At 39.2% G+C, this 23,890-nt stretch overlaps 2 protein-coding genes across 4 annotated transcripts in view; one reads left to right on the top strand and one right to left on the bottom strand.

Moving 5' to 3' along the window:
• Nucleotides 1-23,890, bottom strand: part of LOC5572905 (ankyrin repeat domain-containing protein SOWAHA) — a 408,139-nt gene that overhangs the window by 280,710 nt on the left and 103,539 nt on the right. The window lies entirely within an intron of this gene.
• Nucleotides 9,471-16,185, top strand: LOC5568681 (pyrroline-5-carboxylate reductase). Its single transcript, XM_001658034.2, has 4 exons — nt 9,471-9,674; nt 14,810-15,057; nt 15,114-15,531; nt 15,594-16,185. Exons 1-4 carry the CDS (start codon nt 9,596-9,598, stop codon nt 15,665-15,667), a joined length of 819 nt encoding a protein of 272 aa, XP_001658084.2. The 5' UTR covers nt 9,471-9,595; the 3' UTR covers nt 15,668-16,185.

Genomic DNA, 23,890 nt, shown 5'->3' with positions numbered 1-23,890 from the left:
CTGCGCTGGCTGAGGTTTCTATTGTGTGGGCTTCCAATGGGTCGCGACGTTCTCAAACGACCGGTTACGGAACATGAGTCCGTTGCTCGATAAATACATGTTTTAATTATGAATCGTGGTTTACGGCCAACCAGCCGAGTGGAAGTTTAACAACTACCGAAAAGCTAAACATTACATATAATTTGCAATTGGATTAGATGGACAAATTGATGTGAAGATTTGCGAAAAAGTTACACGTCTTCTCAGTGAGAATCGAACTCACGACTCCCCGATCTCTAGTTGGGGCGCGTTAACCACTACGCCATGAGAGGACTCATGAACGCAGAAGTTAACCTGAATTCGATTTCAGCTCAATAATCACGTGGTCCTCTTTCGCAAAGTGCACCTCTTTCGGAAGAATTAGATGCCCATCCAAACACAACGCTTTCTATATATATCCAATGCCTAGCCCGAGAGCGCATTGTTTTTTAGATATAGGAATAGCACACTACACTAGCCAGCAACTGCGCTGGCTGAGGTTTCTATTGTGTGGGCTTCCAATGGGTCGCGACGTTCTCAAACGACCGGTTACGGAACATGAGTCCGTTGCTCGATAAATACATGTTTTAATTATGAATCGTGGTTTACGGCCAACCAGCCGAGTGGAAGTTTAACAACTACCGAAAAGCTAAACATTACATATAATTTGCAATTGGATTAGATGGACAAATTGATGTGAAGATTTGCGAAAAAGTTACACGTCTTCTCAGTGAGAATCGAACTCACGACTCCCCGATCTCTAGTTGGGGCGCGTTAACCACTACGCCATGAGAGGACTCATGAACGCAGAAGTTAACCTGAATTCGATTTCAGCTCAATAATCACGTGGTCCTCTTTCGCAAAGTGCACCTCTTTCGGAAGAATTAGATGCCCATCCAAACACAACGCTTTCTATATATATCCAATGCCTAGCCCGAGAGCGCATTGTTTTTTAGATATAGGAATAGCACACTACACTAGCCAGCAACTGCGCTGGCTGAGGTTTCTATTGTGTGGGCTTCCAATGGGTCGCGACGTTCTCAAACGACCGGTTACGGAACATGAGTCCGTTGCTCGATAAATACATGTTTTAATTATGAATCGTGGTTTACGGCCAACCAGCCGAGTGGAAGTTTAACAACTACCGAAAAGCTAAACATTACATATAATTTGCAATTGGATTAGATGGACAAATTGATGTGAAGATTTGCGAAAAAGTTACACGTCTTCTCAGTGAGAATCGAACTCACGACTCCCCGATCTCTAGTTGGGGCGCGTTAACCACTACGCCATGAGAGGACTCATGAACGCAGAAGTTAACCTGAATTCGATTTCAGCTCAATAATCACGTGGTCCTCTTTCGCAAAGTGCACCTCTTTCGGAAGAATTAGATGCCCATCCAAACACAACGCTTTCTATATATATCCAATGCCTAGCCCGAGAGCGCATTGTTTTTTAGATATAGGAATAGCACACTACACTAGCCAGCAACTGCGCTGGCTGAGGTTTCTATTGTGTGGGCTTCCAATGGGTCGCGACGTTCTCAAACGACCGGTTACGGAACATGAGTCCGTTGCTCGATAAATACATGTTTTAATTATGAATCGTGGTTTACGGCCAACCAGCCGAGTGGAAGTTTAACAACTACCGAAAAGCTAAACATTACATATAATTTGCAATTGGATTAGATGGACAAATTGATGTGAAGATTTGCGAAAAAGTTACACGTCTTCTCAGTGAGAATCGAACTCACGACTCCCCGATCTCTAGTTGGGGCGCGTTAACCACTACGCCATGAGAGGACTCATGAACGCAGAAGTTAACCTGAATTCGATTTCAGCTCAATAATCACGTGGTCCTCTTTCGCAAAGTGCACCTCTTTCGGAAGAATTAGATGCCCATCCAAACACAACGCTTTCTATATATATCCAATGCCTAGCCCGAGAGCGCATTGTTTTTTAGATATAGGAATAGCACACTACACTAGCCAGCAACTGCGCTGGCTGAGGTTTCTATTGTGTGGGCTTCCAATGGGTCGCGACGTTCTCAAACGACCGGTTACGGAACATGAGTCCGTTGCTCGATAAATACATGTTTTAATTATGAATCGTGGTTTACGGCCAACCAGCCGAGTGGAAGTTTAACAACTACCGAAAAGCTAAACATTACATATAATTTGCAATTGGATTAGATGGACAAATTGATGTGAAGATTTGCGAAAAAGTTACACGTCTTCTCAGTGAGAATCGAACTCACGACTCCCCGATCTCTAGTTGGGGCGCGTTAACCACTACGCCATGAGAGGACTCATGAACGCAGAAGTTAACCTGAATTCGATTTCAGCTCAATAATCACGTGGTCCTCTTTCGCAAAGTGCACCTCTTTCGGAAGAATTAGATGCCCATCCAAACACAACGCTTTCTATATATATCCAATGCCTAGCCCGAGAGCGCATTGTTTTTTAGATATAGGAATAGCACACTACACTAGCCAGCAACTGCGCTGGCTGAGGTTTCTATTGTGTGGGCTTCCAATGGGTCGCGACGTTCTCAAACGACCGGTTACGGAACATGAGTCCGTTGCTCGATAAATACATGTTTTAATTATGAATCGTGGTTTACGGCCAACCAGCCGAGTGGAAGTTTAACAACTACCGAAAAGCTAAACATTACATATAATTTGCAATTGGATTAGATGGACAAATTGATGTGAAGATTTGCGAAAAAGTTACACGTCTTCTCAGTGAGAATCGAACTCACGACTCCCCGATCTCTAGTTGGGGCGCGTTAACCACTACGCCATGAGAGGACTCATGAACGCAGAAGTTAACCTGAATTCGATTTCAGCTCAATAATCACGTGGTCCTCTTTCGCAAAGTGCACCTCTTTCGGAAGAATTAGATGCCCATCCAAACACAACGCTTTCTATATATATCCAATGCCTAGCCCGAGAGCGCATTGTTTTTTATAATGGCGTAGTGGTTAACGCGCCCCAACTAGAGATCGGGGAGTCGTGAGTTCGATTCTCACTGAGAAGACGTGTAACTTTTTCGCAAATCTTCACATCAATTTGTCCATCTAATCCAATTGCAAATTATATGTAATGTTTAGCTTTTCGGTAGTTGTTAAACTTCCACTCGGCTGGTTGGCCGTAAACCACGATTCATAATTAAAACATGTATTTATCGAGCAACGGACTCATGTTCCGTAACCGGTCGTTTGAGAACGTCGCGACCCATTGGAAGCCCACACAATAGAAACCTCAGCCAGCGCAGTTGCTGGCTAGTGTAGTGTGCTATTCCTATATCTAAAAAACAATGCGCTCTCGGGCTAGGCATTGGATATATATAGAAAGCGTTGTGTTTGGATGGGCATCTAATTCTTCCGAAAGAGGTGCACTTTGCGAAAGAGGACCACGTGATTATTGAGCTGAAATCGAATTCAGGTTAACTTCTGCGTTCATGAGTCCTCTCATGGCGTAGTGGTTAACGCGCCCCAACTAGAGATCGGGGAGTCGTGAGTTCGATTCTCACTGAGAAGACGTGTAACTTTTTCGCAAATCTTCACATCAATTTGTCCATCTAATCCAATTGCAAATTATATGTAATGTTTAGCTTTTCGGTAGTTGTTAAACTTCCACTCGGCTGGTTGGCCGTAAACCACGATTCATAATTAAAACATGTATTTATCGAGCAACGGACTCATGTTCCGTAACCGGTCGTTTGAGAACGTCGCGACCCATTGGAAGCCCACACAATAGAAACCTCAGCCAGCGCAGTTGCTGGCTAGTGTAGTGTGCTATTCCTATATCTAAAAAACAATGCGCTCTCGGGCTAGGCATTGGATATATATAGAAAGCGTTGTGTTTGGATGGGCATCTAATTCTTCCGAAAGAGGTGCACTTTGCGAAAGAGGACCACGTGATTATTGAGCTGAAATCGAATTCAGGTTAACTTCTGCGTTCATGAGTCCTCTCATGGCGTAGTGGTTAACGCGCCCCAACTAGAGATCGGGGAGTCGTGAGTTCGATTCTCACTGAGAAGACGTGTAACTTTTTCGCAAATCTTCACATCAATTTGTCCATCTAATCCAATTGCAAATTATATGTAATGTTTAGCTTTTCGGTAGTTGTTAAACTTCCACTCGGCTGGTTGGCCGTAAACCACGATTCATAATTAAAACATGTATTTATCGAGCAACGGACTCATGTTCCGTAACCGGTCGTTTGAGAACGTCGCGACCCATTGGAAGCCCACACAATAGAAACCTCAGCCAGCGCAGTTGCTGGCTAGTGTAGTGTGCTATTCCTATATCTAAAAAACAATGCGCTCTCGGGCTAGGCATTGGATATATATAGAAAGCGTTGTGTTTGGATGGGCATCTAATTCTTCCGAAAGAGGTGCACTTTGCGAAAGAGGACCACGTGATTATTGAGCTGAAATCGAATTCAGGTTAACTTCTGCGTTCATGAGTCCTCTCATGGCGTAGTGGTTAACGCGCCCCAACTAGAGATCGGGGAGTCGTGAGTTCGATTCTCACTGAGAAGACGTGTAACTTTTTCGCAAATCTTCACATCAATTTGTCCATCTAATCCAATTGCAAATTATATGTAATGTTTAGCTTTTCGGTAGTTGTTAAACTTCCACTCGGCTGGTTGGCCGTAAACCACGATTCATAATTAAAACATGTATTTATCGAGCAACGGACTCATGTTCCGTAACCGGTCGTTTGAGAACGTCGCGACCCATTGGAAGCCCACACAATAGAAACCTCAGCCAGCGCAGTTGCTGGCTAGTGTAGTGTGCTATTCCTATATCTAAAAAACAATGCGCTCTCGGGCTAGGCATTGGATATATATAGAAAGCGTTGTGTTTGGATGGGCATCTAATTCTTCCGAAAGAGGTGCACTTTGCGAAAGAGGACCACGTGATTATTGAGCTGAAATCGAATTCAGGTTAACTTCTGCGTTCATGAGTCCTCTCATGGCGTAGTGGTTAACGCGCCCCAACTAGAGATCGGGGAGTCGTGAGTTCGATTCTCACTGAGAAGACGTGTAACTTTTTCGCAAATCTTCACATCAATTTGTCCATCTAATCCAATTGCAAATTATATGTAATGTTTAGCTTTTCGGTAGTTGTTAAACTTCCACTCGGCTGGTTGGCCGTAAACCACGATTCATAATTAAAACATGTATTTATCGAGCAACGGACTCATGTTCCGTAACCGGTCGTTTGAGAACGTCGCGACCCATTGGAAGCCCACACAATAGAAACCTCAGCCAGCGCAGTTGCTGGCTAGTGTAGTGTGCTATTCCTATATCTAAAAAACAATGCGCTCTCGGGCTAGGCATTGGATATATATAGAAAGCGTTGTGTTTGGATGGGCATCTAATTCTTCCGAAAGAGGTGCACTTTGCGAAAGAGGACCACGTGATTATTGAGCTGAAATCGAATTCAGGTTAACTTCTGCGTTCATGAGTCCTCTCATGGCGTAGTGGTTAACGCGCCCCAACTAGAGATCGGGGAGTCGTGAGTTCGATTCTCACTGAGAAGACGTGTAACTTTTTCGCAAATCTTCACATCAATTTGTCCATCTAATCCAATTGCAAATTATATGTAATGTTTAGCTTTTCGGTAGTTGTTAAACTTCCACTCGGCTGGTTGGCCGTAAACCACGATTCATAATTAAAACATGTATTGTAAAATGGTTTTTTCATGCATATATCGAAGCATGTTCTGATGAGCGCCTTGCAAGCAAAACTAAACTCAAATAACCTATATTATTGTTCATCACTACTATTGAAGTATAATCATTCAACGGTATCCACTTCAAGACCCTTCAAGATTGTGTCCGGTATTGGAGGTCACGTTTCAAAATTGTAAAAGTTGGTACTGAAATTCATCCTTTTAATTTTCGTTTCGATGCAATGCAAGAATTTTTATTAATTTTCCCAAATCTTTGTTTGTTTGAAAGATAAAAGTGATCATATTGGATAATAAGCACTAAAAGACAATTTAGATGACTACAAATTTATTCGAATAGGGTCCTAAAGCCCTGTCCCAATTTTAGTGCCAAACGCTTAAGTTTAGGTCAAAAACACATGTTTACTCAATTTTCTAATGTTTTCCGTTGGCTCAAGTAAAAAAAAAATTTTTTTAATGTATTTTTTTAAATTTTGTCACACCCTTTGGCTTAAACACATATTTTTGGGTGAATTTTGTTTTCCGTGTCCCTTCCGAAATGTCAGTTAGGAACAACCCGTGTTCAAACTAAAACCCCTGTGGTGTTTTTGTCGCCTAAGCGAACGTCAAACATGATCCAAAGTGTCAAGGTTCATTTATGGACCCAATTTTTAAATGAAATTTTAAACATGATATAGCCGATATTTGAGCGGGGAAAATTGCTAAAATAGTTACACATGCTCTTTCGTGTTATTAAATAAAAACAAGATTTCATTAAAAATTTTAGGACCCAATTATAAAGAAACTCAGAAGATAAACTTTCCTTTTTTACAATCTTCGATTAAAAATACCTGGTCTTTGTTCTGACGTTTTACAAAGTTCTTGAAACTGTTTGGATGGATAACGTTTCATTATTTTTCAAATGCATTTTACTTTGTATATTTTGGCACTTGAAATGAGTGAACAACGCTCAAATTTTTAACGGAGGATAAGTGGTGTTCCAGTGCAACATGAGAATTTAGACATTCTACTCTTAGCTACCTACACTTAAAAGTGTCATTTTCCAAGCACAAAAACATGCAGAGCCTTTTGACTAGCTGCAGATACTCAACAAATCATTTGTAAATGAATTCCAAGAAAACCAATCAGTGTGACCCGAGAGAAAAAAAAAGAAGCCAAGCGGAACGCGAGCACTAGTCAAGTATTGTTTGTAAACATATGCTTGAGCGTGGCAGAAACTAGGGGGAGGATACAATTCAGGTCATAAATTCTGCGCACATGGAAAAAATCTATGCATAGCGCCAGGAAATTATCAGTGTTTTACATGAAAAGGTTAGAGCATTATGCATCGGTTGTGCAATCTCATCTCTTGAAAGACGATCCCATCTGGGCGGCTGAAAGGCAAACAAGCATAGCAACACTTATGTTTACATGTAATGTCTTAATGAGTGGTGTGGTTCATAACCAATTTTTACTGGTTTTCTTTTTCGTTTATCGTTAGGCTTTTCTCCGAAACATTTGGCGTATCTTAAAACCCACTTGGAAATCAAAAAATTGTCACACATGTGGTAGTCGATGAGCAGCATCAGGCTTACTTTATTGAACTTTAACTCACGGGTGCAATATCTCTAAATCAGCACAACACATTGCCACCCTTTTTCATTTGCTACTGAGCACTCACATTAAAAACATGTGGCCAAAAACACATATTTCAGTTTTATATTAACCTTATGTGGTACATTATAAACAAAATTAAGCGGAATAAATGTAAAAGTTGCTTTGATTTGCGGCAGTGTAGAATCTTTCCCTAGCACCTGCTGATAATGCTGCTCTGTTTGGTTGCTTTCTAGTATAGGTATTATTATAACCGAGTCGCCTAAAAGGTAGCAGGAAGTTGGCACTGTTTATGAGTAATAGCACACTTGCCACACACATCTGGTTAATTACTTATGGGAATGGTTGTACTAGAACATGAAGCCATGAAACTACCGTTTTTTAGATGGAAGATGTTTCAAGGGTTGTTTGAAACTCAAGCAGCGTTATTAGATAGGTACGTTATTGGATGGTATATTGCAAAAACTGGTTTATATTATGTATTTCCAACAATAAACTCTTTATATGGCAGCAAAAGAAAATATTGGTAAAAGGCATGCAAAAGAGGCTGGCTTAAGAGGCTCGAAAAAAATGTCAAAACTGAAAAAGCAGTTTTAGGCGTAATATTCAACAAATTGCATAAGTATTTATTACCGTTCAATTAATAGTTGCTACCAGGAACCAACAGATGCAGCTGGAGTGTAGCATGCAATCTACGAAGTACACTTTTGAGATCTTCAAACTTGTTTTCTGTTCAGATGCGCCACTGCAACCATTGTTTAGATCTATTGTGACATTACCCGTATCTTTCGTGTATAGTGCATGTCTCATTACTACATTTCCATTGATATTGTCAGAGATTGATAAAAACCGAATGTGATGAAGAGGTCCCGCTATTTACACCCTTCATAGGGACTTGCATCTCAGCGAAGGCACGCCCCTTAGCAAACATAATCGACTTAATTTCTGAGGAACAAAATCGGTACTACTGATATTTGACCATGTAACGAAGCTCTAGTCCCATCCTTATTTCGCCTTTAATTTAGTCCCAGAAAAATACTAGAAAAATAGGGGCTTTGTACTAGCAGCAACACCGAATCAAGCTAGAAAATTTGTTAGTGGGATGGTTAAAAAGCTATATGATCAGGATTTCCTTTGGGCAATACTGTATGAGGAATCTATATACAATTAACTCTCCATTACTCGATATTGGAGCGACCATCGAGTTATACAGCACAAAACAAGTTCAGATGCGATCCAAAAGACCATCGAAAGCCATATTTTACTATGATTCTATAACTCGATATCGAGATACGAAATATCGAGTAAGGGAGAGTTGACTGTATTCCAGTATTCTTTCATAGCTGCTGGAACCAAAGAGCAGAACTTGGCCAACGATGGTGACTGTGAAGGATGGAAATACAGTTCTTGTCGATTGGTATCACATAATCATGTTTACAACAACTGCATTGCCCATAAAAGCATAAATGCCCCATGTGGATTTTGGAAAAAAAAACACCTTTTTTCATCGAAACATTCAAGTTTAATGTTCCATTTCCGTGCTGCTTCGAATTGCCAGACGAAAATCGGAGGCTTGCCTTTTCAACGGTATTTTTGGGTGAGTTAAGATCGGTTCCCGGGATTGAAAACGTCCGGGTACACGGTATATACTTCACTGCGCATGCGAAAAATAACACATTTTGTTTGAAAATGTTGTAGAAATATATGAAGTTGGTTCAGTCTCATGTTGAACAATAAAGGTATAACAGTCTCTATATAAACTTTCAATCTCAACCCAAATTGTACAACGTAAATTGTGTTTTAAGTTCATATATTTGATGGAAAATAGAAGCAAAATGAGTTATGAAATGAATATGCATGCATAAATGTGCTAGAAAATTATGAACATTTGTATGAGAGGACAAACTTCAAACATTGATTTCTATTTTCTCAATGTCTACTTTGTTCAAATGAGACAGTTATGCTTTTATAGACACCAATACCCATAAAGACAATCGTTTTCAGACAAGATCATTCAGAGAGCCACTAGAAAAGACCTTCAAGATTATCTACGGTTCCTTATCAGTACTGTTACAAACTAACGGAAATTGTTTACTTATAATATGCTGCATATAGCACAGCTGTTGATTGCATGTGTGCTGGAATATTATTCATCAGCAGTCGAAGTCGAACGAAAGTACACAACGAACGTTATTTTATTCTGAAGAAACAACAGCTTTTTTGTGCAGTTATAAGAACAAGTTATTATCAGGATAAACTATATAGATTAAATACGAATTAAGCATGAGTAACATGCTCAAAATCGGTTTTCTCGGCGGTGGAAAAATGGCACAAGCGATGGCCAAAGGATTCATTTCGGCGGGTGAGTGCTTTGTACGCATTAGTTAAATGCAGCAACAGCTTGAAAAGTGGCTGTACAGTCAACTCTCCCTTACTCTATATTCCGTATCTCGATATCGAGTTAGGGAAAAATTAGAGAGAAGTAAAAAATGGTTTTCATGACTACCCCGATGGTCCCTTGGATCGCATTTGCGCTGGTTTTGCGTTCTGTAACTCAATACAGTAGGATTCCGTTTTTGGCATGCTCCATTTTTGGCATGCTCCGTTTTTGGCACCCCCCGATTTTGGCAACAAAATGGATCCGTTTTTGGCAACATTTTTGAAAACCACTTATAAATGTAAATTTTTGTAAGTATTATCGTGTCTTTTGTTTGAGTCATTTAAACAGCAGGTCAGCTACACACCGACTACATTGTAAAGTTCCATTATTCTCGATATACTCAAATCCCACCAACTGTATTACGGGCTCACATACGCGCTAATTTACTTCGGAATGGCAATTGGTCATGCATTTGCAATGTTTCATAGGTTCACTAAACTACACCAGTATCTCAACTAGAAACCAACATATTTTTTCAGGTATTCATACTGTGTAACCAGCCCACTTGAGTCTGCCAGAAGGTAGTACACTTAATAATAACCACTTTTCTTCAGATTTGGAAACTGCTCGTTTTAACAAAGTACAAGCACTGACACAAGAGTATGACTCACACAGAGTTTCAATCAATTTTGTCACACTTTTTCAGCTCACTGTCCTTATTTTCATAGAATTACATACATAGCGTATGAAAAAACACACCGCAGTAATGAAAACAAATGAATTAAAAAGTCGCGTTTTTTAACTTTTGAAGAATTTAATAAAGTAAATTGCGTAAGTAAGTATACAGTTTACTATCGCAATTTATTATGTTAGAGATTCTGTAAGACGCTGTTTTCTTTAGACGACATTCTATATAAAATTTGTAATCAAAGATACGGGTCACACAAAATTATCATAATGTTCCTTTCTAGCTGGATCTATGAGTTTTCTTACTATACCCTGAAGAATGCTCAAGGGATTCATGGCTTTAGGGGGCATCTCAGAGATTTCAACAGATTCTGGAGGATGTCTGGAGATTACTAGTGGACACTGAGGGTTTCTTGCGGGATCCTGAGAATGTATATTAGACAGTTTCACAAAAATCAAAATGTCTGGGATTCAACCAGTCACCCCTTAGTCCTAGTTGCAATACTAAAACAAACTACCAGACAAATTTTCATCCAATTTGGAGAAGATTAGGAGGTGCCTCAAGTCGAATTTTTGTTTTTTGGCTATTTTTTACATTCAAAAAATTCTAACGAGAATTTGGAAAAATGAAAATCAAAATAAATACCACTAGTTGAACGTATTATTAGTACTTTACAACTTTTGAGAACACTGTATGCCGATTAGAGATAGTTTTGACCTCATAAAATTGATTTCTTTTCATTAAAGTACCTGTAAAACATACATTTCTCTACAGTTTTTGTTCTACACGAGATTCTTAACCTCATGCCTTATCATAAAAGTTCAACCGTAGTATCATTCTTTTGTCATTTCTGAACATTATTATAGTACATCATTTTTGTATCCGAGCTACAGATAAATTGTATAAAATCATCGGAAATACGATATTCCTCATTCCCCTGCATTTAGAGCTGCTGCCAAATGGCGCAATTGCTGACATGTTACAAAATTGAACATAGTAGCTTTGCTTTTTCAATGATGGATGATGATAGAAGAAAACAGCTATCAAATGTCATCAACGCAGTCGTGTTTCAAACAACATTCGCATTTAATGCCAAGCAATTACATATGTGATATAGCCCCGAGGTCAAGCTTCTCGACTACCGATCTTGAGGATCGGAGTTCAATTATGATTCTTTTTTTCGAGTGAAACCAATGTTTATTATATGCAGCATAGAAAAAGGACTAAAAACGCAAATCACTACTTGATCATTTCTCTTCATTCACTTAGGAGTGGGAGATTTTTGTGAGTCTTATTGATTAAGACTCAGCCACAAGATGCAGCCACAAGTCATTTGGTCCATGGCAAAAAACAACAATCTGAATGAACTCCCGTAATCAAACTCTGATAAAACTATTAAAACTGCTAGGGCATCCTGTTAATTCCTAGCGAAATACTGTAGATCTCTAGTGGTATTTTGAGTATTTCTGACAAAATGTTGGGGATTTTAAAAGTGAAATTTGGAGAGTATTAGGGTAGACTGGGAATAATAAACTTTTGAAAATTTTCATAGGAGAATTTCCAGCAATATCGCAGTGGAATCTTAAGACGTCAAATCCTATCTGTATACTACGCAAGATTCTGAGAATTATAGGAGGGATCCTGTGGATTCCTAGCAATATGCTTCAGAGTCCTGTAAATCTCCGTAGGTTTGTATAATTTGAGCTCAACTTCTAAAATTCAACCAAAGCTCATTTTAAATAAAAATGATGAGAAGCTTATTTGCGTATTCTAAGAAATAACGAGTCGCATTTGTTGATCATGTTGTAGTTGTTTTTCTGCCATTTTGACTACAGTCAATTATTAATTATAAAATGCTTTATTTTGTCAGAAAGAAAAGTTATAGGAGCCATACTTTACTCACCGATTTTTTTTTTCAGATTTTACACCAGGGCCTCAAACTTAAACTGATTTTTAACATTCATTAATCAAAAAACTCATACAATTTGGTTTTGCTTTTTTTCTCACAAGGACGTAAAAAAACAGTAACACATTTCATTTTGTTTTGTATCCTTAAACAGTTTTAGGGAAATATCCAGTTATTGATTAAAGGTCACTTATGCGATTATTGATTTCACATGGCCCACTTATATAGATAGTGTACATTGAGCTTATAAAAAGTCATTGAAGCCATTTATAATAAGCGATTCAAAGTATGTAGAACGTATGTCAGAATTAAGATTACGAGGCTATAGTTTTATAGCTTAGTCGAATCCTACAGGAATCTGCTTCGTAGTGGACCGTTCCGAAGTCTGGATGTCATATGGTTCCATAGGGATGCTGTAATAACATTCTCATGATGTTTTTAAAATCAATAATAGAAAAATAAAATTAAAAAAATGGGTTCCGATTTTGGCACGGTTCCGTTTTTGGCAACTGAAAATTTCGACTTTGTTGCCAAAAACGGAATCCCGCTGTACCTCTCTAATCGACGGCTCCTTCAATATCGAGTTATGGAGAGTTTACGGTATGTATTTGGAAGTTAAGAATTGTGAGGGTAAAACAGACAGGCGAGACAAAATGGGCATTTTTGATTCAACCATTTGGATATTAACCTTTCATCGCTCAAAGTACCTCACAATTGTACTTAAGTCCCGAAATTATTATCAATAATTATGTTCGTACTTATAAAAAAACACCCCAAGTAACCACAAGCATTATATCATTGCATTAATTTGGTCGAAAGTCAACATTTTTTGCATTAATAATGTTATCATGCATTTATTCGACAACTGTCAAGCAATGATCCATTTGATTAACATTGTAAATGCTTTGTAGCATTATTTTATTATAGCATTATGCTAAGCGTTTAGAGTGGATATACAGTTATGCTGTCATACAAGATTACATAACCTCATTAAACGCACTCGAATCTGTAATAAATAAGTAAGACGATCGAGCACGTTCGCACTCGCTCATTACGTTTTTCGGGTACGAAAGAATAATGTAATGACTTTCTTTCATCTCGAACCCCCATTTCATGATCTAAGGATATATGTATTCATTCAGAATTGTTATATTTTATCTATGAGACTCTTTTATTCATGAGGAGCGAGAAGAAATGTCGATCAATTTCTCTCCCCTGAAATCTTCTTAATGCGCTAGGGCTTTGTTTTGAGGGTTAAGTTCTGAGAAAGAATGGTAATCAAATTCTTTCTATTGATGTTACATTTGGTGAAGAAAGGAAATCACTGTTGTTCAATCGTCGAAGATAATTCTTTCAATTCGTAATAACTGGGCGAACAGTGGTGTTAACACACACAGTGGCTTCGTTTATAAGGAACTTTTATCCTACCTTATTACATCAGCAGCTTTAGCACAGGAGATCAACGCGCCAGGCATCCAGAACACCATCATCCTAGTTGTGGGTTCGAATCCTGATTCCAACAAAAAAAATCAAGCAGGTAAAGAAAACCATTGAAAGGTAGTTAATGGATTCATTGTATGGTTTATTTTCAACGCACGCCCTAAATATACAATATTTTATGCTAATATACATCATGAACCCTAAAAATACAAATATAAATGCTTTAGCATTAAAACTGCTTTACCAAGTCTTGCATTAATTTGGTTGTTGTGGGGCCCTTTCCTACTTTAATTATGCTTTATAAAGCTCTTAAAGGTTATGTCACTTTAAAACAAAATCTGATAGCACACTATAGAGCAAACATAGAGTATGCATATATAGCTTCGTGGTTACTTGGGACAGTTTTAACAAAAAACTCAATGTCTATGATAAGTATAAAAAAACAGTTTGTCGTCGATATCTGACAGCTGCATAGAATTAATTTAGCATTTTATTAAGACAAAATTCATGCTAAATGATCATTTAGAAACAATTAGTGTTGTAAAAAATAATTTCAGAAAAATTGAGAATTATTCTCAAGAACACAAGTATTAAACTTAGCTAATCTGTGCCGATCTGTGAGTAGAAAATTTGATCGATTTGTCACAGCTAACTAGTTACCGATCAATCAAATTTTACGCATTAACGGTATTTTTGTTATTTAGATTTGTGTTATTGAAAATTCAATAATGTATTTTCAAGCAAAACAGTGAGATATTCAAGAGCATCTTTGGAACTTTTAAAAAATGTCGTGGTACACCTGCCAAGGATTGGCGGAGCATCAAGTGCTCCGGGAGCACGATCTGAAAACTTCTGCGCTATCCCCTGAGAAGTCCAAAAAAAAAATCCATTACGAGAAGATACTCGACCGGTGGGATTCAAACCCGTGACTTTCAGCTTGGTCTTGCTACTATACGTTTTGGCTATCTAAGCCCCAATATAAGACTCGTGCAGTAAAAATCATCATGCTGATACTTGTTACGTATCTAAATAAAAAGTTGGATGAATCAACTGAATCTCAATTAACTTTTTTTTTTGTTTCAGGTTTAACAAAATGTGAAAACATGACCGCAAGTTTCCATCCATCCGATTTGCCAAACATTGAGGCTTTCAAATCGTTTGGGGCTCAGACTTTTACAGAAAACGTTCCTGTTGTGAAGCGCTCAGACGTGATATTTGTATCGGTGAAACCAACAGTAGTTCCAACTGTATTGGAAAATGTGCGATCTGTAAGTGATGGAAAACTCTTCATTTCTATCGCTATGGGAGTAACTTTGGCAGATTTGGAGCAGGTAATTTGAAGTGTATTTAAAATCAGTTTGCTTGTACTTGACATCAATTTATGTAGTCGCTTTCGTCAAATGCTCGTGTAATTAGAGTGATGCCAAACACCCCTGCACTGGTTCGCAGTGGAGCTTCCGTATATGTTCGAGGTAAGACAGCTACGCCAGATGATTGTTCTGTAACGCAAAAGCTTTTCGAGGCTATCGGTACTTGTGAAGAAGTTGCGGAAAGTATGATGGATCCCGTGACAGCACTTTCCGGTAGCGGACCGGCATACATTTTTGTGCTGATAGAATCATTAGCCGATGGAGGCGTAAGAATGGGTCTACCAAGGGATTTGGCTTATCGCTTAGCAGCGCAGACTGTTCTTGGCGCTGGTCAACTGGTTCGTGATACTGGTCGTCATCCTGGACAATTGAAAGATGATGTAACGAGCCCAGCCGGATCAACTGCTGCAGGATTGGCGTTTCTGGAGCAAAATGGTAAACAAAACCTATTATATTTCTCGTTAATCCTCGACCTAACTGAAAACATTCTTTTGCAGCATTCCGACATGCCGTTGCTGGAGCAGTAGAAGCAGCGACACTTCGATGTCGCGAGGTTTCGGGCAATAAATAAAATCTATAGCATTCTTTCCCTTCGTCAATGTCAACTCATTCTCAAAAGCATGCGATGTTTGGGAATCTTTTGTAGATAGTTATAGACTTATAAATAATATTGAACATTACTATAAACAATAAAAACGCCACCATTGACTGTGAGAATCACTACAGAAGAAAAATGGATCGTTCAGTAGGATTTAAGACTTCCTGACGAGATGTTGATGTCATCGTTCTGTCGAAGCCTTGTGAGGCGTGAACATTTAAAACGAATGCATACCTTGACATGAGTGGTAAGCTAGGTTCTATGTTCTTACCAATAATCTACGCGAAAGGCTGACAGTAAGTTCATAATATGAATACGTATTATGCTTCCTTTCACATTCTCCCCTTCTCCTTAAGAAAGCGAAGGAATTATAAGTTTTCATCGTCACATTCTTTCTCAGCACTGTATGTTTCCCCCTTTGGTCGTGAGCCAGTTTCTTGCTTATTAAGACGCTAATAGTGCATCACTGACATTTGTTAACTATGTGACTGTAGACTAATTAAGTGAAGGCCATATGTGAGTACTTCAATACATGTGAGTTTTTGTGTTTGCAATATTATACCATCTTTGAAATAGTTACCTTAAAAATGACAGTGAATTCGATCGTATTGCAGTTAATGCACGATGATTAAAATGTTTATAATATTTTCGGTGCACAATGCATGTTGATAATTCTTCAACCTTTCTTTTGCTTATTAGTGACCATGATAGTAGTGAGATTAAATTAAAAAAATGGAGATCTTAGCATCTTATCTTACATAATTTATGAAAAAAATTATGTAATTTAAGACGCTAAGATCTTATTAAGTTGATTTGAGTAGTATTGTATTTAAGACGAGACATTTCAAAAATGATTTACAGTTCTAGACGTGCTGTCTAGAGCGAAGGTTTTTGCTTTATCTTTATTACCGAGATTTTTATCCCTGGATTCATTCATCTCGGCCCTTCATAAAGAAGTTATCAATTCGATCCCAGACCCTCGTTGCTTGAGTGTATTGTAATCTCTACGCCAGGTCCGTTCTCTACGAAGTTTATAGTTTTATAATTTATTCTTAAACAAGTTAATAAATATATAAAATCATTTGTCTTTGTGTCTGATTACCATGGCTACTTGCTGGTAGTACGTTCTTCACCTCTCCAGTGAACCTAAGTTGCTTTTTTTTTCTATTTCATTTATTTGAGGCTCAATCGCGTTTAACGCTTTACGGAGCCGAAATTCATTTTTGTATTGTTTACAAATCATTCACTTTTTTGTACTAAGATTAGTATGGGATGGAGCCAGGGTACTCGTGGCAACTCGAGGTTAATGGTCACAATTTTTGGAAGGAAGGACATGGTGAGGATTGGGTTTAGGGTTTTCTGCAGCACATCCGGGAGGTATATCGTGGTATCGCGATGAACGTGTAGTGGCGTTGGTACTAATTTCTTGCCGGTATTCGTCTGCCGGATGGCCAGGATCCTCAATCCAACATACAGGGGACAAAACACAGAAAAAAAAAAACTGGAGAAGAGAACACAGGAGAATTAAACTTTTATACTGGACAAGCGAAGAAAATCGTAAATTGCGACCATGTAAATGAGATCTCGGGTGCCCAACACATCTCTAACAGGAACATAGGGTTGTCTACCTCGGGCCGCAAGGGTATCCAAAAGTTGCGCTCTGGAGGCGTCCATATCCGGGCATTTCCAAACTACGTGATCGATGTCATCATAACCATAACCACACCTATTACAAACATTGCTCAGCGCGAGGTTAATCCTGTGCAAATGTGTACCTAGCGAGTAATGGTTGGACATAAGTCTTGACATCACGCGAATGAAATCTCGACCTACATCCAAACCTTTCCACCACGCTCGCAAGGAAACTTTAGGAATTATGGAATGTAACCACCGTCCCAGTTGGTCATTTAGCCAATCGCTTTGCCAACCGTGAAGAGAACTTTGACGTACTAAATGAAAAAATTCATCGTGTGAAATTTGTCTATCATAAATCTCACCTTCCTCAGCGCCCACCTTTGCGAGAGAGTCCGCCTTCTCATTGCCATAAATTAAGCAATGTGAGGGGACCCATACAAAGGTAATCTTATATGATCTTTCGACCAGTGCACACATCTGCTCTCTTATTTTTGTAAGAAAGTAAGATGCATGCTTAACATGTTTCATCGATCGAAGTGCCTCAATAGAACTGAGGCTATCCGAAAAGATGAAGAAGTGGTCTGCGGGCATGTTTGAGATCATCCCCAATGCGAAGTTGATTGCTGCCAGCTCAGCAACGTAAACCGTGCAAGGTTCCTGAAGTTTTCGGAAGGCGGAAGAGTTTTCATTGAAGACACCGAAGCCAGTGGATCCATTGATGCGGGACCCGTCAGTGAAATATCTCCTGTAGGAATCGACATTCTGGTACTTTGCGTTAAAAATACGTGGAATCGTTATGCATCGAAGTTGATCTGGGATTCCATGAATAGCTTGTTTCATGGACAGATCGTATTCAACAGAGGAACTGTCATTGGTGAAGTGTACACGTGGAGGGTTATAACATGGAAGACTTATGTCAGATGACATGTAGTAGAGATAAACTCTCATGAATTTTGACTGAGTATTCAGTTTGAGCATTTCTTCGAAGTTTTCGATAACGAGTGTGTTGCTCACCCCACACTTAATAAGTATTCTTAGCGAGAGCTCCCAGAATCGGTTCTGTAGTGGTAAAACCCCTGCCAGCACCTCCAGGCTCGCATTGTGAGTCGAATGCATACAACCTAGGGCGATACGCAAACAACGATATTGAATTCGTTCCAATTTAATAAGGTGGCTGTTTGCTGCTGAGAGAAAACAGAAAGAGCCATACTCTAGAACAGAGAGAATTGTTGTTTTATAGAGTTTTATGAGGTCTTCCGGGTGAGCACCCCACCATGTTCCGGTAATTGTTCGTAGAAAATTGATCCTTTGTTGGCATTTTTCCGTTAAATACCTAGTATGGGTTCGCCAAGTGCCTTTTGAATCAAACCAGACCCCAAGGTATTTTGAAGTCAAAGACTGGTCGATGTCTGTTCCCAAAAGCTTAAGCTTTAGTTGGGCAGGATTCCGCTTCCTTGAAAATACAACCAGTTGAGTTTTTTGCGGCGCAAACTCGATCCCTAAATTTCTAGCCCAAGTGGATAGATTATCAAGGGAATTTTGCAATGGTCTTTGCAAGATTTCCGCTCGTGGGCCCTTCATAGAGACCACAGCATCATCTGCAAGTTGTCTAAGCGTGCATGGTTCTTCCAAACAGTTGTCAATATCTTTAACATAAAAATTATAAAGCAAGGGACTTAGACATGAGCCTTGGGGAAGACCCATATAGCTAATTCTGGAAGTTGTCAGTTGACCGAGAGTGAAGCTCATGTGTTTTTCTGACAACAGATTGTACAAGAAATTATTCAATATTCCAGGTAGTCCACTATTGTGCAGGCTTTCTGACAATATCTCTATGGAAACTGAATCAAAAGCGCCCTTAATATCCAAGAAAACCGAAGCCAATTGCTCCTTGTCCGCAAAAGCTAGTTGAATATCTGATGAAAGCAACGCTAGACAATCGTTTGTTCCTTTGCCCTTGCGAAAGCCAAATTGAGTACTGGAAAGCATGTTGTTTGATTCGACCCAGTGATCGAGTCGGGATAGGATCATTTTTTCTAACAATTTCCTTAAACATGATAACATAGCGATCGGGCGGTACGAATTATGATCAGACGCTGGTTTCCCAGGCTTTTGAATAGCTATTACTTTGACCTGTCTCCATTCTGGTGGAACAATGTTGTGTTCCATGAATGAGTTGAACAGGTCAAGCAACCGTCTTTTAGCGATATCAGGGAGATTTTTAAGAAGATTGAACTTAATCATATCGCGTCCCGGAGAGGAGTTGTTTGATGAAAGAAGAGCCATAGAAAATTCCAGCATAGTGAATGGTCTGTCCAACGCATCGTCTTTCTGGGTTTCCCAAAATGGCGGTTGAGCTGGAACTGAGTCTGGACAGACCTTTTTTGCGAAGTTGAATATCCAACGATTGGAGTATTCGTCACTCTCATTTGAGGATGAGCGGTTTCGCATGTTGCGAGCCACTCTCCAAAGCGTCGTCATTGAAGTTTCTCGTGAGAGGCCATCGATGAAATGTCGCCAATAGCTACGCTTCTTCGCTTTAATAAGATTCTTCAGTCTTTTTTCGAGCTTCGAGTACTCTAAATAAAGTTCTGAGGTACCGTATCTACGAAAAGCTTTAAAGGCATTAGATTTTTCTCGATAAAACTGAGTGCATTCATCATCCCAACCAGGTGTGGCTGGTCGTCTTTTGAAGGATGCACTTGGAACTCGTTGCTTTTGGGATTCTAATGCACTTTTATAAATCAATTCTGATAGGAATCGATACTCATCCAACGGTGGGAGAGTGTTGAATGATTCGATACCGAAAGTTACCGCTGATGCAAATTTTTGCCAATCTATATTCCTAGTGAGGTCAAAAGGAACCTGAATTGACTGTTCTGACCTTTCACAATTATTTTTGATAGAGGTTATTATGGGCAAATGATCACTACCATGGGGATCATCGATAACCTTCCACATGCAATCGAATGATAGTGAACTTGAACCCAAAGACAGGTCAAGGCGGCTTTCTTTGCCGTCGGATGAAATACGTGTCACTTCACCTGTGTTCAAAATGTTCAAGTTGAAATCGTCGCATAAGTCATAGAAAATAGCCGCTCTATAATCGTCATAAGATTCGCCCCATCCAGTACCATGTGAGTTCATATCACCCAGTATTAAAACTGGGGATGAGAGCATGGAGACTGCATTCCAAAGATGACGGCGGTTTATGGAAACTCTTGGAGGAATATAAACAGAAGCTACGCAAAGATGTTTACCCTTTACGTTTATTTGGCAAGCAACGATTTCTATGCCTGGATGAGTCGGGATGGGGATTCTGTAGAATGAATGGCACTTTTTGATCCCTAAAAGCACACCCCCGTAATTATCATCTCGATCCTGGCGTATAATGTTGAAATCGTAGAAGTTGAGATTATCTTCGGAAGAAAGCCATGTTTCACAAAGTGCAAATATATCACAATCGGAATTGTGAAGCAAAAACTTAAATGTGTCTAATTTAGGTTTTAGACTATGACAGTTCCACTGTAGCACAGTGATCATATCTTGTACCTCACTTGATGAATTAGCCATCGAAAGATATGATCGAAGCAAGGAGGGGCCACGAGATAGTCAATTCCCGGAGATATTCTTCTATTGCGGGGAGAAAAAGGTCGAGTATGCCTCTGAATGAGTCTGAAACTCCGAGAGCATTACATATGCGATTCACCAGGGCCCTGAAAGTTATTAGTCCTCGCTTAGCCCGGGGCGTTTTCGAGGAAGAGCGAGGGACTTCAGTAGCATTTCTTTTGCTTTCTTGTCTAGGGCTTCTTTTCGAAGTGTATTTTATCTGTGGAGGCGGGGGCGGCAGATCTTTGCTGCAACACGGCACGGAAGCATCAAAGACCTGTTTCTTCGGGATTTTCAAATTTGCCCCACCTCCTTTGGAATTAGGCAAACTTCTGAGGGAAGATTTCAATACCTTACGGCGCAGTCCCGGAGAAGATGGAGACTTTCTTTTACCGGGTGCGTGTACCTCCGAAGAATCTCCCCCATCGGTTTCGTCGTCGTTCGCTTCATCGGAGGACAACTCTTGAAAAGAGTTACCAACTGGGATGGCTGATGAAGACTCTTTTGCAGGCGGATTCAAAGCTTTCACCATTTCCGCATACGTCTTCTTGGAGCGCTTCACAATGGAGCGACTCTCATTTCGAATGCGCTTTTTGTATGCCGGGCATTTCTGCAAGTCATGCAGATCCTTGCTACAGTAGCTGCATTTTTCAGCTTCCTGTGTGCAAGCATCTTCTAAATGAGCTTGGTTGCATTTGCCACAACGGGGCTTGTTGTCGCAAAAGCTAGCACTGTGGCCAAGCTGCTTGCAGTTGGTACAATTGAATACCTTCGGCACGTAAAGACGCACTGGGTAAAAAACACTATCAATGCAAACAAATTTCGGGAGGACGGAACCAGGAAAAGTCACTCGAAACGAGGCTGACGGCGAAAAAACTTTCTTATTTCCTTCCATGGAAACTGATTGCAATTGTTTGCAATCCAGTATAGCCACATCAGGAATTGACCGGTTATCAAAAACACCTTTGCCAGTCTTAATGTCTTCACATGTCAGACTCGCGTCGATGATTTTCCCTTCCACCTCGACTTCTCGTGCCGGAATATAGGTAAAGTATTCCACAGCAAAAGCCTCATGCTGAGCAATCTCATTCGCTGCTTTGTAACTAGGTGCAGTTACACGCAGCTTGGATTGCTTCACTTGGTGAATAACGGTCCCTGGATATTTACGCGTCAGCTCTCGAGAGATCGAGAGCACGTTCAAAATCTTATTTTTGCGCCGGAAATAGACAACCCAAGGCCCAGCCGAAGACGGTTGGTAAAACCGCGTTCGAGCAACGAGATCTTTTGGAGGCGTATCGCCTCCATCCGAATCGTCCATGCGGGAATAAATCCAACCGCAACCAAATCAACAAAAAATAAAAAAATGTGAAGAAAAAACAACAAAAAATTTGAAAAATATTAATTAATTAGTGGACTATTTTGTACACACCTCCCCTATACGGGCAAAAAAAAATAATACTAATTAAAAAAGAAAAAGAAAAAAAAAATATTAAAAAAAAAAAAAACTTAACGGATCAGTGGGCTATTTTGTACAAGCCTCCCCTATACGGGCAAAACTTGCACCGGGAGAGAGACAGAGGTGAAGCGAAAAACAACCTTGAACTTGTTTGTTCGGGAATGTAGAGCAATTCAATAGATATACAAATTGATGATTGTACCCCGTTTGGCATAAAGTCGTTTGGCATAAGGTCGTTTGGCATAAAGTCGTTTGGCATAAAGTCGTTTGGCATAATGGTCGTTTGGCATAATGGCCGTTTGGCATAATGATTGACTTAAAATAAATATCGGCCTTTTTTTAATTTTTACCGGGATCAACACCACGGAGCCCATAGAAAAAAAAATTTGGTAGGTTCTTAACAAGCGTGGTGTTCGTTCAGAGATTTTCCTAGCTAAGAATTTCAGAAATTGTTTGACATTAGAGAGCATTACTAAATAAAACTCGTGACGGGTCTCTACTTCTCAGAACATAGAGTATCTTTGAGCTTGTTGCGATATACATATGTATTTGTAAACAGTAAATTGGCAAATAAAGTTCGCAGTTATTAATAAAGGGAACGCTTAAAGAATATTTCGTTGCAGATCAAGCTCTGTCTCAGTTTGGACGTAACACTCGATGAAAATTACTTGATAAAAGAATTTTTTTTTTGCAAAATATCAAAAGCTCTAATTCAAAGATCTATCAATGCGACTTAATGCAAAAATAGCCTATATACGAAAGCAGATTATTTTTCGTTTAAAAAGTTTAAGGCTCTAACACAAAAAAAAATCTTTTCACAGAATAGCTCAAATGAACAACACATCTTTAAAAGAAAATATTTCTGGTAAAACTGTTCAACGATTCGATATAAATTCTAACTTTGGAAGTGTACATCAAAAACATCGTATCCTATCGAGAGAAGGGAAAATTTGTGATTGAAATAATATTTTTGGCAGGTTCTAACAACACATCAGGCAAAAATTGATAAAACAGCAAAATATAAAAATGGTTAACATTTAGCTTTACTAAATAAAGTATAAATATAAAGAACAGCCTATTTTCAAAAGAAGGCAGAATTTATAATTAAACCAATAGAATAATGGACGCCAAAAAATATTGTGGCATAATAAAACGAAAAGACATAAAAAAGTGCGTTCAGAATCATCGAAGTGATTGTGCTACTCTTTCCCGAATGACTGGTTTCTAATCTATCTAATCTAATCTAAGTGCTTGCACAGCCAATATTGAAAAGCATCCTGGAAATACCGAAATTTCTTTCAGTATTTTCTTGTCAGCATTAATATTTGTAGCATATCAATGATTTGATACAAATATTAAAATGGCCAGGCCCACTGTGCAGACTTGGGTTTGAAGGTAATTCGAAAATTAACGGCGATCAGGTTATTCACGAATGATTAACATGATGAACGAAAAATTTTCAAATTCTTTGTAGGAAGAAACGGGGACAACCGTAC

This window comes from Aedes aegypti, chromosome 2 (assembly GCF_002204515.2).
Source record: "Aedes aegypti strain LVP_AGWG chromosome 2, AaegL5.0 Primary Assembly, whole genome shotgun sequence".
In the NCBI taxonomy this organism is placed as follows: Eukaryota; Metazoa; Arthropoda; class Insecta; order Diptera; family Culicidae; genus Aedes; species Aedes aegypti.
This window is presented reverse-complemented; position numbering and strand designations above follow the sequence as displayed.

Excerpts from the sequence above, each read along its gene's own strand:
- LOC5568681 (XM_001658034.2), top strand. The coding sequence starts at position 9,596 with ATGAGTAACATGCTCAAAATCGGTTTTCTCGGCGGTGGAAAAATGGCA. Across the intron at positions 15,058-15,113 it reads CTTTGGCAGATTTGGAGCAG|TCGCTTTCGTCAAATGCTCG; the intron begins GTAATTTGAAGT and ends CAATTTATGTAG. Across the intron at positions 15,532-15,593 it reads GGCGTTTCTGGAGCAAAATG|CATTCCGACATGCCGTTGCT; the intron begins GTAAACAAAACC and ends ATTCTTTTGCAG.